This window comes from Sesamum indicum, linkage group LG5 (assembly GCF_000512975.1).
Source record: "Sesamum indicum cultivar Zhongzhi No. 13 linkage group LG5, S_indicum_v1.0, whole genome shotgun sequence".
Lineage (NCBI taxonomy): Eukaryota > Viridiplantae > Streptophyta > Magnoliopsida > Lamiales > Pedaliaceae > Sesamum > Sesamum indicum.
Genome location: NC_026149.1, coordinates 4,303,334 through 4,313,767, shown reverse-complemented (window position 1 = coordinate 4,313,767; position 10,434 = coordinate 4,303,334). Strand labels below are relative to the sequence as shown.

Sequence of the window (10,434 nt, the reverse complement as noted above, 5' to 3'; positions counted from 1 at the left end):
AGTTTAGAATAAACGAAAAATACTCATTTTGATGAATATTTATAGTATATAAAAAAACATTATTATTCTTATTTGATAAATATTTTTATTATAAGATTTTTAAATTTTGTATACACTAAAATTATATTAGTATAATATTAATTTATTTATATTTTAATACAAAGTGAAGAGAATGGTAATTCAGTAAAATAATAAAAGTTAGAATTTTCTCATCAATTTGTTTTTTTCATACTAAACAAAGAAAAATATTTGAGATTTAATCCACTTCCAATCATACCAAACAACTTAAAAAAAAAAAAAAATTACAATTCTTTTCGTCGCCCTCCCACTTTTCTATTCTTCTCAATTAAACCAATCGAACCCCTAGCAAGTGAAAAATCAAATCCTCCAAAGAGAAGGAAATACTCTAGTATTGACAATTCAAATGAAATTTCAGCTATTGATGTTCAATCAAATATTGAATTATTTAATTTATTTTCAGATAAGAGGTGAACTGAATTAAATAAAATAAAACCATTTTATATTTGAAAGCTTAATAACTAAAGTGATCAAATACATTATTACATCAACCTATCAATTAATAAATAGATAAATACCAACTAAAAAATAATTAGTTAATTTTAGATTCAGACATTGGAGGCCATCTCCACTTTGAAATTTGACTTCATTGGCACCCAAAGACTCATACTACATTGATTTAAACATAGGAAAGATATCCCACATTGCACGTGATTTTTTGGTTTTGAATGACAGCATTGCCCCTCGAAGATATAAAAAATTCCTCCTAATGTCGCTTCATTTCCTGAAAAATATTGGCCACCTTCGGGGATAATCTTGGCAGAAATTTAAACATCTGCAGAACAATATGTGTAGTTACTACACAGTGTTAGAATAACTGTAGGGGGGAAAGCAAATGAGAACTCGAGACGACATAGTAAACGACATTACTAGCACTACATATCTTTGTTCATAAAAAAATATATATATATATATATATATATATAAATATATCATATATATACACCCACCCACCCACACACATACATAGCATATAAGAAACCCGAAAACCATTTGTACTTTCACAGGTCTGAGTTACACACAATGAGCAAAGCGTTGCAAGTCTCGAAGGATTAGTACGGACAGGAGACATACCCAAAGCTTCACACAAGCATCAATTATAACTGGAACTAGGCAGACAAATATGGTTATGGCAGCCTGATCCACCTCAAATCCATAATGCTCAACTATAATCTCTAGCAACGTCTGCCAACCAGATTCAGAATGGTATCTGCAAGTTTTAACCGAGAACTTAGGCTTAAATTAGAAAAAGCATTGATCGTCCTGGAAACTCACTGCATTATTTTACTAGAAAATCGGACAAATTTTTGGAACAGTGTCAACTATCAAGGCAAGTTCTTCATAGACTTCGACACTTTTGGAGCATGTACAGTTATTGTAATGACAAAAGCAATTAACAGAGGGCCATAAATTGCTTTATTTGGAAAGGAAAAGAGCATAGCTTATTACCCTAAAAAAATATCTGTAATGAGTATTATAAGAAATGCCTTCCCGGTGTCTGAAACGTTGTTCACTAACTTATAGCCCGTAAATTTCAACAAAGCTACCTGCAGAAGTTTAAGTGAAGTAATAGACCTCATCAAAAGCAATATTTGTCACTTAAAGATATAGCAATTCTGTCTCTCATACTTTGGATATCATAATTTGCAAAGAGAACTTGGAAGTGAAAAGAGAATATAGGAAAATTTGATAACGGCTCACTTGATTTTGATAGAAATATAGAAGAATGAATAATGTGACACCAAACACCATATCTGACCAGATGTTAGCAAATGCTTTACGGTTCTCTAACCTCCACTCATCTCGAAGCTCTATCCTGTCCCAAGAAAAGCATAATCAAAATAAAAATATTGGGAGAAGATAAAATGTGTTAATCAGCTATTGGTTGAGGAAATTAATTCAAGGGCATAAAACTGCCAAGGTGATCAGATATTTTCACTGAAGTTATGTACAAACTTAACGGATTCAGTGGCACAAAAATATAGCTACAACTATTAATTCTTTGTACAAAATGTAAGTTATGATTCGTGTTACAAAATTATTATGGAAAGTATGCCAATTTCTTTTCTTTACCGCAGCCAACACAGAAAATTTAATAAAATTGAGACCCCACATGCTATGCTCTAGAGGATGAGGAATTAATCTATACATTTTAAAATTGGATAAGTTCATAATTCTGGGAAAACATAACCGATTTTGTCCAACTGGCTTTTGGATAATTATAAGATGTTTTCAATTTCCACGGTTCAAATCCTAGAGTGGTTACGACAGAATGAAGATTGCAAAGAACATGTAAGACCCAAGGCATACAGAATAATAATCAACATGGCAGCGTTAGGAAATGTTTTCCTGGCATGACATTTTGACTCCTTTCAGAATTACTAGTGTTTCAACAGAGACAAAAGCCTCCCACTTTCCAAAAACTTGGTTAGGATCACCTTTACTTCATTAGTTTGATCTTTCATATTTTTAGCCCAAGTTAACTTTCTCGTGAAGTAAAAAATTTAGAATGACTGTAACTGCAAAAGTATTCTTGAAAGATAAAATGTCAGAGCACACCATAAAACTTACGCTTTATTTCGTAGCTCCAAGAAAAGCTCCTCATCAGAAAGAGGTGGAGATTTTCCAATCTCTACTTCAAGCCGATAACGTGCTTTCTCAGTATTCAGAGCCCTGACCATTTCAAGCTTTTGATTTTTCCTCACATCAAGCATCTGTGCAGCAAGTGGTACAGTCTTGACATATCTGTGCAAGATGGAGAGGTGAGACCACACATAATAAATATAATTACAAGATGTGAGCAGATTTTGTAGGCCCTGTTAGTTGGACATAATGCGTGACAAATAGTGACTCTACAAAGAGGATAACGATACTATATAAGATACTGTCATGAAAGTTGAGCATGAAACTTGGTTAAAATCACATTTCATGATTTGTCACAGCAGACATGTAAATAATTAAATTACTTAAGTTCACTTTATCTATGATTGGAAACTGGATAGTTTTGATGTTTGGGGGCACCCCTGCAGCTGATAACATAAACAAGTCCATGCAGTGTATAATTCTGAAAGTATCATAAGGAATGGGAGTAAAGGCCGTTAAGAGGAATTTTTGGTTTTTGCCACCCTACATTAGCAATTGCAAGAAGAGCAATAAGTTCCCACAAAACCAATGTCTTGATCCGGAACACATGTTGAAAATCACAACAATAACAGCAGAGTAAGAATATATGAACTAATACAGGCGCTGCATGAGCGCTCCACTCAATTTGCTAATTTGCCCTTGAGTATTATAATCATAAAAGTCTAACTATATGCCAGTTATAAGCTAGCAAGAATACTAAGATTTGACTTTGATGCACAAAGTACTCTGTTTACAAAGTTTATCTATGCTGATAGTGACCTTTTTTTTTTTATCAAGTGACATGACTGCTCTTCTACAGCTACTTTTCATGGTAAGAACCATCTTCGTGAGATTAAGCCATTGACTGCGTTACATTCACTAAACGCATTGATTAGGTCATTTCTTTCGATGAATCAGGGTATTATTGACGGATTTTCTGATGAGAGTACGAACTCTCTTCTCATCCTCAAACAGTGAAAAGTAATACTTTACGGAAAGAGAACTTAATATGAGTCGGACAATAATACATACCTGTCCAAGAAAGGCACAAGAACATAGTCATGAACCAAGAAATCCAAAGTCCATGGCAGAATGACCAGCACTGCTAAAAACTTAGCCTGAAACAGGAATTGTCATTATGAAATTGGCCAAATAAGATTCCACCAAAAGATGCAAATTTTACGGGTGATCCAAAACACTAAAAACTAAACAGTATGACATGAGATATGATGACTTAACTCTTGAGACCTAACACTGGAGAAATGAATTGAGATAGTGCATTTAGAAATATATGACGGAAAACTATCATTATTTAATCATAGAACAACACAAAAGTAAGTACTTTGATGCTTAACAGCTCAGTTCGGACATTTTTAAGAGGCTACATATTTAAGCGTCTTGTACATCTTTCAAAAATGAGTTTTACTCATATTATAACAACCTTCAACATACCATAGACACTGAACTTGATTAATCTCATTAATTTATGCATCCCTCTAGCAAATAAGTTAAAAAGAAAAAGAGAACGAAACATTTTTTAAACTTCAGGTCGTCCACCGAGTTTCACCTTTCCAGTGTACAGCTTTGTCTAATGCTATATATCTGATTGCCCATGGAAAAATGTAGCAAACAGCCACATTATCAGCCAAATCTTCAAAATGGACAGGATTTGGAACTGTCTAGTAACTACAATTATATTTCAGCATCCACATGTTCATACCGTTTCCAAAGTGGTGAGAGTGGATACAGGTCAGGTGACTACAGTGAGGATTTCACTTAGTTTCAGAGTCAATACAATAATCTCCAATGAAGTTAATTTAGGTTTCAAACTAAGAGGTTGAGATAATCTGGTTAGAGAACTACTGTACTTCGTTATTTACTCAGATGTTGGATGATTTGAAAATTTGCTTATAAATTATGACCTAATCACGTCGCATCCAACTCGGAAAATCTTAAGGTCATCTGCAACATTAATCTATACATACATACAAAAGTTTAATGGAGTTTTGCAATGCCAATAAATTAATTTCTTCAAAATCGCTCACCGATTTCAGCGAGGCATAACGGAAAACTTGATCTTCATACAAAATGTCATCATCTTCTCTGCCCAGAACTAGATCCCCCACCGACTTAATCAATCCTCTCTCAGAACGCAGTTCAATAAATGCTTCCCCCACATCATTTCCAGGTCTTCCAACTGCACCATTTGAGTTTTCAAACCAAGATCCCCCATTACCAACATCATCACTATTTGCATCCACAAGCCAGTCCTCCCACTTCCTATTCTCTTCATTCTTTACCTCTTCCTGCGCTTCCCTCAATTCCACCATTGCCTCAACTCTCCTTTTCCAAGCCTCAAACTTCTCATTCTCCGACGAGTCATCATCACCAGAGCCCCTCTCTGATTCAACTGCATCGAGCATAGCATCATCCTTCAAACCAAGCCAATTCCCATCCTCATCAAAAAAGAATCTCCACCACCAATTTCTCCTCTTCCCTTGACTTTTCCGAGCATACGGAACCACCCCACCACATCTTCTCCTCCTACAGCTCAATTGAACCGAAGAAGCATTGCAGTATGAAACACAATTCCCAGAGACCCTTTTCTTGTCCAACATTAGATGTTGGCATAAGACCGTTGAAGTGCTCATGAAGAACATGTAAAGAATTCCACATCTTTCAGCCTCATAAAGCAGTAAAGACGCAATCTTGCTCAAAAAAACTCATCAAACGTGCAAAAGAAACCATTGCGTCAATCAATCAAGCAGCTGGTATATGCATCATCACATCCCAGCAGAGCACCAAAATTTCCAACCCAAAGGAGAAGCTATACTAGTTCATGTTTCTTGAGAAAAAAAAAAAAAATTAGAAACGTGATCCTGTGAAGCTGGAAATAAGAATCAAGCACATGAATAACCAAAACAGGAAAAGAAAAGCAAGTACAGAAGTTGAATGAAAGCAACAAATTTGTCGTGGGCGGGTTTATGTGAAGGGGTGGAAGAGGATAAACGACTTTGGCTTGATTCTCTTAAATAGAAATCGCTTTCTTCTGTTTGGCATTTTTAACCTTTTCAGAACGAGGTTTTGTAGCTGCGGTGTAAGCGTGACCCAAACATCCACCCCTGCTGTTGTACCTGACATTTTTGCTATCGCGTAAATAGAATGACCTTGCTTTCTGGTATTTAAAAAAAACGTAAATTACATTAATACTTCCATGAAGCTAGGTTAAAATATATAAATGTTTTTTTTAATCTTTTTTATAAAATTAGCAATGATGGCACACGGTTCTCGCACACATAATTTTATTTGATATAATACGAGAAGATTGTAGATCTGCAATAATCAAATAAGATGGAATCAAATATAAAATTTATATATATTTATATTTTTAACATTTATCTAAAACTCAAACCTGATCAAAATATCATAATTTTTTTATAAATTGGAGAAAAAAGTGTTATCTATCTAATAAGTGAATATATTGTGTGAATCTGTCTAATATGGATAATAATACCAATAAAACAACTGAATAGGTGCTCTGAAAGCAAAACAGATGAAAGATAAAAAAATATATGCATGTCTAACTAGGAGAAAAACTATATTAGGCATTAGCTGAGTTACCTTATTCCATGCACAAGAAAAAAAAAAAAAAAAAAACAATCTATAGGCATTAACTAAGTACAACTATTGGAAAATATATTTTCTTAGCAAATTTTTTCTCCATTTTCAAGTAACCAAAATGTAAGGTCATAGTTCTCTTTTATATTTCATTTTGGTGTTCAAATAGATTGCTAGGTACTACATCTGAGTAGCAATTGAAAGAGCTACCACCTAAAACGATTTTTTTTTTTATGAATCATTCAAAAGCCAAAATGAGTAGTAGAAGCAACACTAAAACAGGAAACAAACTTATATATATCCTCCTCGGAGCCCACATCAAAAAATGCCAACAACCATATTACTGTAACACCAAATTCAATACTCTAAACCACAAAACAACAAAAAAATCAATCCCATATTAACACATACCTAACGTCCAAGCACAACAGGCCACCACAGTGGCATTTAGCTTCAAAATTTAGTTTAGCTTTGGGTTGCTTTCTTTGTGTTAGGAATATTTACTTTTAGATTGATAATGACTTTAGGTGCTTTTCAAAATAGTTGTTGAATCACACTCAAAATATTCAAATTTTGAAAAGTCGAAGATTGATAATACTATAGACGACCACAAAAATTGAATGCAATATTATAGAAACAACATATTAAAAATAACATATACATATATAACTTACATTGACTAAAGCAGCATATACTAATTAAAATACCTTTACCCAAAATTTGAAGGCAGTCTGTAAAAAGAAAGAAACGAAAAAGGATTATCAGGCTATAAACAGGGACTTTCTTTGTGGGTGAGGGACTTTGTTCTTCCCTATCAACATTGAGGCTTTTGCTTGTATAGGCAACCTTCATCAATTTAATAAAGAAAGACCCATTACAATTGACGTACTTTCATGGTTAAAAAATAAAAATAAAAATCAAAAGTTAGAAAATTAGGGAAAAACATTCATAAAAAAATTACACAAAGCCAATGAAAATAAGTGAACATGTCTTGTAGATCTCAACAACCACGCCTGCTCCTCTTTGTTTTCCTTTTCTATTGTCACAACTGATGTGATTAAATTTCAAAGCCACCACGGAAGTCGATTTAACAACTCCTAATGTGGTTTTGGCTCATATCTCTCCCCTTCTTCTTCACCATCATTTAAAGCACCGCCATTAGAGATCAAAGCAAGATAATTCAAACTCCACTGCAAGAAAGAAAAGGTTAGCTTAGGAATGTGGGTTTGGAAACTGATATGACGTGAAAGAGGCTTTAGGGATATTTGATAGATATGACAGATAATGGGGATATTTTTGGTAGTTTACAAAATTTGATGTCATTGTGTCAGTAACTTCTATTTGTGAGTGTAAAAGCGGTTTCTTTTTTAGAATAATATAGATTATAGCTAAAACTACTGATGTTGTAGTTGTAATTACAATATTAATACGAAAAGCATGAAAAAATTCTAACTAAATATTTGTGTTTTCCCATAAATTATATCTGAAATAAAATAAATCTTTCTTCAGCCTTTTTTCTAATTAATTGATTGTATTTCTTAATTTCTTTCCAATGTTTATAGTATAAGATACATACGATCCCCTCACAAGTTGATGTATTTAGTTCTCATCCCACGGCTTCCTTTTCATTTGCCTAACAGTTCGAACAGCCTTCCACACCACACTATTACACTTCAATCCAGACCCAAGCGCCAGTTGCCAAACCCTATCTCCATTCTTGATCTTGTTTTTGGCTTCCAAATAAGCCAGTTCATACCAAATGCTACTGCTTGAGGTGTTGCCGAATCGTTCCAACGTCTTCCTCGATGCTTCCATGTACTCGTCCGTCAGCTCCAAGTTGTTCTGTATTTCGTCCAGCAGTTTCTTGCTCGTCGCCAGTATGCAGGCGTGCTCGAACGCTAGCTTGTAGTCGGGAATGTAGGGTTTGTCGGTGCTGGTTTTCTTGAAAAGTAGTGACTTGAAGAAGTAGAATTGCTCGGAAACCGGCAGCACTAGAGGGCCTAGTGTGGTGATGTTGGCCTTAAGGGCATTCCCCCCTTGTTCTATCACATCTTTGCTCACTGACAGGCCCTCCTTTCCTTCCGAGTCTTCCTTGAGTTGTATGCTCTTGAAGCTTCTTTCATCCATTGCTTTGTGAGTTCTTACCAACTGCAAAATCAAATTTGGATTGAAATCTACATCCTCTTAAAATAATAATAGATACAAAATCCTTCTAAAAAGAATATGATAATATGATGTTTGAACTTTGAAAAAAGAAGCTCACTGCTTCCTGCTACTATTTAACTCATTAGTATTGGAGTAAATTATAGCTACCTTCCTTGAAATTTGATATAATTACACTTATCTGCTCGTTGTTTGAAAAATTTCAAATACTCCTTAAATGAAAATTGATTATGTATTCCCCAAACGATGAGGTATATATTACTACTTTACTTTGCTGTATTTTTTTTAAAGAAGAAAAAAAAATTGTTTGGACAAATGTCAAAAAAATTGAGAGTGGGTAAAGTAAATAATCATAAGACATATTATTCCATAAATATATTTTAGAAAATCTAAAAATATATATATAAATTATAAAAAGAGAATTTTAGTGCGATAATCATAGAAATTGGATGAAAATATAACATAATGAAGTCATTGCTCGAGATATATTAAAATTAACAGGTATTTATAAATAATGAAAAAATATTTATACTTATGCCAAATTTATGAGAAACGTTTGTAATTTACCATTGATGTTCTTATGACCAGCATTGCTGCACCCTCCATACATTTGCTGATTATTTATGTGTTATGTAAATTTGTTAATCATAACCAATTGTGACAGGTTTTAGGGCAGTAAATGTATAGATTACCTGTTTCAACTCATACTTGGAGCGCCAGCGATCCCGACGGCGATTCGAGAGCAACACGGCGGCGGCCCCCATGCGGAGGAAGCAATTCGGGAGCAACATATCCAGCTCATTCCCACCATACCAAGTGGAACCGATAACTTCGGTGCTTACTATCAAGGCGTACGAGCCCGGGTAGGCGTTCAAGAGGTCGTCGGCGAGATCGACGGCGTTTATGCCAGCGGCGCAACCCATGCCGCCGAGATTGAAGCTCTGGATTCTGTGGCTGAGCTTGTAGCGGTTGACCAGCATGGCGGAGAGAGACGGGGTAGTGTTGAGGACTCCACAGTTGACAACGAGGATCCTTATATCTTTAGAGCGGATGTCGGTTGCGGCGAGGAGCTCGTCCACCACCTCGAACATCGCCGCCGCCGCCTCTTCCCTGCCCTGCTTCAGGTTTCTTTTGTAACCGGGCTGGAAGACTACTCGGGGCAGGTAGGTTTCGTCGCCTAGGCCGGAATTCTTGAGCACTCTCCATTGAAATTTGATTGATGTGTCATTGAATTGGCCTGATTTTTTGGCTAGCTCTATGTATTCTTCTTTCGTTATCTGGTTTTTAGGCCACAAATTGAACAAATAAAAGATACTCAAATGGTAACGTTGGAAAATTTTTATTGGAATTAGGTTTAAATCAAGCTCTAAAATTCATACATACAAATATTATTAAGTTCTCTATACGGTAATTACTCGTGCTGTAATATTTATTTCGATTGATCGAACTTAATTGTGTTGAAATTTTAAATAAATTAAATAGGTATCCGAGACATACCTTAAATTCATTTGGTGGAAGGTAGCATGCAAAGTCAACCAAATAAGTAGAACGAGGAGTGAGATCAAGACAAACATACACAAGCAAGCACAGGAATCCCAACAAAGGAATCATGTTCATTGAGTTGTAATTCTTGAAGGAACAAACATCCCATGTCAGCTTTCCAATTTGTGTACCAAAGGCCACGAGGAGAATCGAGACGCCCGTGAGATACATGCCATGGTTAATGAGATAGCCGTAGCCAAGCTTCACGTGCTTTAAGTTGACAGAACTAAGAAAATCGGGCAATCCACGATGGACCCGCACTGAGAAACTTGGGGAGCCGGCGTCCGGACCGGACTGCTTGATGCCCCGGTCAAAAATTTCTGGTGAAAGGAACTCCTGTGTTGTTGCCATGGGCATGGGAGCTAAAGTCTGGTGCAAAATGTGTTGCAAGTATGAGGAATGTCTAAAGCA

The 10,434-nt window shown here is 35.3% G+C and overlaps 2 protein-coding genes across 7 annotated transcripts; both read right to left on the bottom strand.

Annotated features, from left to right (window-relative positions):
- LOC105161981 (chloroplast envelope membrane protein-like) lies at positions 746 to 5,891 on the bottom strand. Of its 6 annotated transcripts, XM_020693652.1 has the most exons (8): positions 5,768 to 5,891; positions 4,746 to 5,545; positions 3,733 to 3,818; positions 2,650 to 2,823; positions 1,780 to 1,894; positions 1,528 to 1,625; positions 1,101 to 1,288; positions 750 to 876 (listed from the first exon to the last, which is right to left on the bottom strand). In XM_020693652.1, the coding sequence occupies exons 2-8, from the start codon at positions 5,358 to 5,360 to the stop codon at positions 785 to 787; spliced, it is 1,368 nt and encodes a 455-aa protein (XP_020549311.1). In that variant the 5' UTR covers positions 5,361 to 5,545; positions 5,768 to 5,891; the 3' UTR covers positions 750 to 784. The 6 variants fall into 6 exon arrangements, with proteins under 6 accessions (XP_011078173.1, XP_020549311.1, XP_011078171.1 ...); XM_011079871.2 differs by having other exon boundaries at positions 746 to 853; positions 4,746 to 5,854; XM_011079869.2 differs by having other exon boundaries at positions 4,746 to 5,856.
- Positions 7,327 to 10,434, bottom strand: LOC105161980 (3-ketoacyl-CoA synthase 10-like). The gene is made up of 4 exons (XM_011079868.2): positions 9,979 to 10,434; positions 9,174 to 9,758; positions 7,895 to 8,466; positions 7,327 to 7,508 (listed from the first exon to the last, which is right to left on the bottom strand). The coding sequence occupies exons 1-3, from the start codon at positions 10,378 to 10,380 to the stop codon at positions 7,918 to 7,920; spliced, it is 1,536 nt and encodes a 511-aa protein (XP_011078170.1). The 5' UTR covers positions 10,381 to 10,434; the 3' UTR covers positions 7,327 to 7,508; positions 7,895 to 7,917.

Coding starts and splice junctions, on each gene's coding strand:
- LOC105161981 (XM_020693652.1), bottom strand. CDS start 5,360: ATGTTCTTCATGAGCACTTCAACGGTCTTATGCCAACATCTAATGTTG. Junction 1,289..1,527: donor ATTACAGATATTTTTTTAGG/GTAATAAGCTAT, acceptor TAAAACTTGCAG/ATACCATTCTGAATCTGGTT. Junction 877..1,100: donor CTTGCAACGCTTTGCTCATT/GTGTGTAACTCA, acceptor AACACTGTGTAG/TAACTACACATATTGTTCTG.
- LOC105161980 (XM_011079868.2), bottom strand. CDS start 10,380: ATGCCCATGGCAACAACACAGGAGTTCCTTTCACCAGAAATTTTTGAC. Junction 9,759..9,978: donor TTCCACCAAATGAATTTAAG/GTATGTCTCGGA, acceptor CCTAAAAACCAG/ATAACGAAAGAAGAATACAT. Junction 8,467..9,173: donor CCAAGTATGAGTTGAAACAG/GTAATCTATACA, acceptor TTGATTTTGCAG/TTGGTAAGAACTCACAAAGC.